Here is a 5,000-nt window from a genome sequence, read left to right on the forward strand (position 1 = left end):
ACTGCGTATGTCGACATGAATATCTGCGTGTGTACCTAATCAGTATCCAAGTCTATCAGTGAACGAGTGTAAATTAATACTGAGTCTTTTCCGGAAACCTCGTCTGTGAGTACTCTAAAGCACACGTATCCTATTGAGCAAACAAACCTTTGTGAAAAAAACAACAAGTCTTTTAGAGCGACCAAGTCTTACTTGAGCAAATGAGTCTTTGTGGAAAAAAGTATCAGTCAGTTACTAAATGTCTACGAGATATTCTGTACTTAATTACATGTCATTAGATCTGAGAGTTTTATGAGTCTGCGTGAATGTCGTATAGGCAAAGTATTCGAAAGTCACCATAACAAGGATAGGTGAAACGAAAAGTGTGAACAAAGAAAGAAAAAATCTTGAAGGGAAGATACAGAAAACTCTACAATACGAAATAAATAAATAAATAACGACAATATATAAATACAAGAACTGGCAACAGAGAAAAAAAAAAAAGGATTCGAGGGGTAACTCTGGTAAACTGTCTTCTCGACCCTACTCCTCGACCTCGACAGTCTCCGCCATGTCCTCAGTCTCTCCCGCCGACATCGTTCGTGAGGATCTCGACGTCTTTCCCTCACCAGGGAGTTTGTTCCTCCTCCTCTTGCCCTTCGGAGACTTGGACGAAGGGGCGGCGTAGTCCATGAGGGTGAAGAGGGACACGGGGCATTCTGAGTAGTTCTCCAGGCACGACCCCTCGCGACCCGCCGCCGCAGCTTCCACGTATGACGAGAGGAAGTCGTCTTCTTTCGGGCTGTGGGGGGGGGGGGGGGGAGGTGAAGGATGAGTATTTTGCAAGGAAGGATTTGTGTTCTTACTTCCGCTTCTTTATATTCCTTTCAGTATTACACCAAATGAAGCAAGAACAAGAAAAAACAGATAAAACACACACACACAAACACACACGCACAAACAAACACACACAAACACACACACGCACACAAACAAACACACACACACACAAACAAACACACGCACACACACACACAAACAAACACACGCACACACAAACACACACACGCACACAAACAAACACACACACACACAAACAAACACACGCACACACAAACACACACACACACACACACACACACGCACACACACACACACACACACACACACACACACACACATCCTCACCTCCTCCCACAGACTCCCAACCCCAACTCACGTGAGCAGCGTCGCCAGCATCTGTCCGAGCAGGTTGAGGCGCTGGATGCGGCGGTGCTGGGCCTCGCAGATGAACCTGAGGAGGCAGGAACGCCCGTCCACGCCCACGGCAGAGAGGGACGACTGCAGCTGCTGGTAGATGGTCATCTGGTCCTCGGCGAGGCTCCTGCGGGAAGGGAAAGGGGCGGGGGATGGAGATGATGATGAGATGAGTTAGAGAAGGGACGCGTCTTTTTGTTTTTTTATTTACTTTATGTTTTCTTTTTTAGAGGAAGGGATTGTTTGGACGGCTGGTTGTGTTTATTATTTTGGTAGGAGTGATTGTTACTTTATCATTTTTATGGATATCTGTAGCGCGTAATATCATTTATATTGAAAGCATGAATTGTTTACACTCGTAAATAACATTATTTTTTCCTTTTTTTAATGCAGTAAATTACTTTAGAGTAAAAGTACCATATTATATGTAAAATAATGAAAACTCTTGAAAGTAACAGTACAGTCATTAAGATATTATGTTGAGTGTGACGTCACAACTTCGTCACTTGCGAGGCTATGACGTCATAAGCGGCGCCGGTACCTGGCCTCCCCCAGAACCACCTGGGGTCTCGGTTCCGTCCAGGGCTCCCCGGGTCTGGCACCAGCTGCCCCCAGCTGGGAATACGACGACTCTCCAGATGGGTAGTAATAATCCTGATAGCCGGCGGGCTGGTAGTCGCTGTAGCCGTAATAATAGCCATTGTAGCCAGACGGATAGCCGCTGTAACCCGCTTGATAGTCCGTGTCGTATCGCGTTTGGTAGTCACCGTAGTCGTAGCTGTAGTCCGGGGCTTGGCTGGCTAGTTCGAGCTCGGGAGGGACGCCAAATATGCTGTCCAGAAAGACTGCGCCGACGATGAGAAACCCGGAACTGCCCAAAGGCCTCGAGGCATTCGAACCCAAGATAGGCGTGTTCACGTAAAAGTCAAAGAGCATGAAAGGTCGTGAGGTCGTCATGATGGGAGATTCACACGCTTACGCGTCGTTGAAGATTATATCCCTCGATATCAACTTTATATTTGTCCTTTATCTTTTCTTTTCTATTGAGTTACGATAAGCTTCGCAACAAACAAGTCGACGATCCACCGAAACAATTTTCCCTCTTCGATCCGAGTCGACGTTCCAGCCTCCTTTTCTCGAAACCTAAAAAGAGAAAAGAGAGAAAAACACCCGCATAAGTCCAGCGTTTTCTTACCTGCCTTTCGCTTCTGCCTCACGCGCAGCAAACACCTGGCTCAGCTGAATGGCTATTCTGAAGATGAACACAACCGACGTGGCGAATTCCGCTGCGTCTGTGTTGTCCACTCGGAGCGGGAGACCTAACTGGGGGAGGGCGAGCAGAGGATGTTATGGTGCCGCTCGGGGGGGTGGGGGGATGGAGGGGGGGTAGAGAAGGAGAGAGAGAGAAGGGGGGGAAGGAGGGAAGGGGTGAGAAGGAGGGGGGAGAGGGAGGGATAGAGAGGGAGGGACGGGGGAGAGAAGGAGAGAGAGAGGGAATGAAGGAGGGAGAGAGAAAGGGGGGGAGGAGGGAAGGGTTGAGAAGTAGGGGGGAGAGTGAGGGATAGAGAGGGGGGAGGGGGGAGAGGAGAGAGAGAGGGAATGAAGGAGGGAGAGAGAAGGGGAGGGAGGAGGGAAGGGGTGAGAAGGAGGGGGGAGAGGGAGGGATAGAGAGGGAGGGATGGGGGAGAGAAGGAGAGAGAGAGAGGGAATGAAGGATAGAGAGAGAGAGGGGGGGGAGGGGGCAAAAAGAGAGAGACTGAGACAGACAAATAGGTAGATAGAGATAGACAGAAAGGAAAGAAAGGAAGTAATGGGTACGTAGGAGAAAAAAAGGAAGAAGGAATGAGAATGAGAGACAGAAATATGGAGGTAAAAAAGAGGATTACATATGGGATAGATGGAGCGAAAAAAGAGATATGGGAAGAGGGAAATATAAAGAAACAGATGGATGAGGAGGAAGAGAATGAGAAAAGGGAAACGGAGAGATAGAATGGGAGATGGAGAGAAAGAGTAAGAGAGACAGGGAGAAGGAGGATGCGAAAGATAAATGGAATGTGACATGGGGAGAAAGAGGGAATAAGATATGAGACAGAGAAAGGAGAGAGAGAAGAAAGAGAGGAGGGAGAGACTCTAAAACCTAGTATTGTCCATTCCTGGTACTTACTTATATATAAAAATAATTATATCATATAAACTAGTATTCAAACACTCCTTTATCAAAATTAAATTATTCTGATCAACGTCATTTCAACCAAAACATAATGATATGATACAGTTTTCCCAAAAGAGCGACACCATAACACTGTCTTGACTCCGCACCTGATTCTCAACAAACCACAGAGGGTCAAGAGGAGCAAGCTGGCTCGCTCCAGCCAAAACGTCCAAAGTCCGAGACATTCTCAACGGCTCTCCGCCCTTACACGATTTCCTGAAAGAGCAGGACGCTTTTGAAGGACGCTCGTTTTGGAGGCAGTTGTTCTCGCGGTCTCCGTGATGACGTCACGAACGGCAATGTTAGGAGGGAAAGTTTTCTCGGCGAATTCAAGTGCTCCTTTTCTCAGGAGTTAAGAGAAATGTTATGCGTGATGCGAAAGCGTTAATGAATGGCAAAAAACAGTCCCTGAGAAGGGATTGGGAGAAAAGATTCTTTGATATGAAAATATTTTACGGACTGTGAAATATTTGGCATATAATTTTAATGTTTATATATATATATATATATATATATATATATATATATATATGTGTATATATATCCCTATAGAACACTTAATGTAGATTAAATCTAGGTGTGATATCTATGTATGAATAAGAAAAAATATGTGAAATATCTGGCATATGATTTTCATTATATATACATATATATATATATATATATATATATATATATACACACACACTATATACTACACACACACACACACACACACACACACACACACACACACACACACACACACACACACACACACACACACACACACACACACACACACACACACACACACACACACACACACACACACACACACATATATGTATATATATCCCTATAGAACACTTAATCTAGTTTAAACACATTCTGATATCTATATATGAATAACAAAAAATAGCTTTGAACTTAGAAAGAATATTCACTTAATTTTGTAAACTTCACCATCTATCACTTTTCCCGGTCACACATACACTTTTCTTTTACAAATCAAAAAACATTAGAATCTTATTTTTTTTTTAAATCACAAAAATCGAGTGACACCATTGTCTTGACTCACTTTTATACTGAAAAACATCAAAACGTACATATGCACTAACAGAATCTATAGAATCACAAAAACGGAAGACAAAACTGTATATCACGACTTGAGAACAAACTCAAGAGAAACATCTAAAGCCACGTCTCTTACCTAAAGCACAGAAGAAGATGCGTATACCTTTCCTTCGTTAGTGAATGTTTACAGCTAAAGTTTTCTTCCATTATGGATCCTTTAAAACTAACACAGCTCCGCCCACAATGTGACGTCACGGATTCTCGGCCAATCGACGGCGTTGAATTACCAGCTGGCTTTCGAGGATCCTCCCCTTGGGGGCGTTGAGAGGGGCCGCGTGACTTATTATTCTCCTTTGACCTCCTGCGGCCTCACATTTCGTCCTGCGACCTTAATACCAGCGACCACAGCATCATATTGTCCTTTTTCCTTCTTCGGCGACCAATAGGGAGGATCCACACTTGGCATCACTATCCAATTCGACCAATAGGAAGGCTG

The 5,000-nt window shown here is 44.6% G+C and overlaps 1 protein-coding gene across 1 annotated transcript in view; it reads right to left on the reverse strand.

Annotated features, from left to right (window-relative positions):
* LOC125034277 overlaps positions 1 to 4,681 on the reverse strand; it is a 5,473-nt gene extending 792 nt beyond the window's left edge. The window contains exons 1-5 of the mRNA XM_047626030.1: positions 4,641 to 4,681; positions 3,556 to 3,664; positions 2,432 to 2,559; positions 1,199 to 1,363; positions 1 to 781 (exon numbers count right to left, since the gene is read on the reverse strand). The exon at positions 1 to 781 is cut by the window's left edge and continues 792 nt beyond it. Of these exons, the coding sequence (XP_047481986.1) occupies positions 523 to 781; positions 1,199 to 1,363; positions 2,432 to 2,559; positions 3,556 to 3,633 (630 nt within the window). The 5' untranslated portion in view covers positions 3,634 to 3,664; positions 4,641 to 4,681 and the 3' untranslated portion in view covers positions 1 to 522. The remainder of the gene's footprint in view (positions 782 to 1,198; positions 1,364 to 2,431; positions 2,560 to 3,555; positions 3,665 to 4,640) is intronic.
* Positions 4,682 to 5,000: the final 319 nt, after the last annotated feature.

Source organism: Penaeus chinensis, chromosome 17 (assembly GCF_019202785.1).
Source record: "Penaeus chinensis breed Huanghai No. 1 chromosome 17, ASM1920278v2, whole genome shotgun sequence".
NCBI classification, from domain to species: domain Eukaryota; kingdom Metazoa; phylum Arthropoda; class Malacostraca; order Decapoda; family Penaeidae; genus Penaeus; species Penaeus chinensis.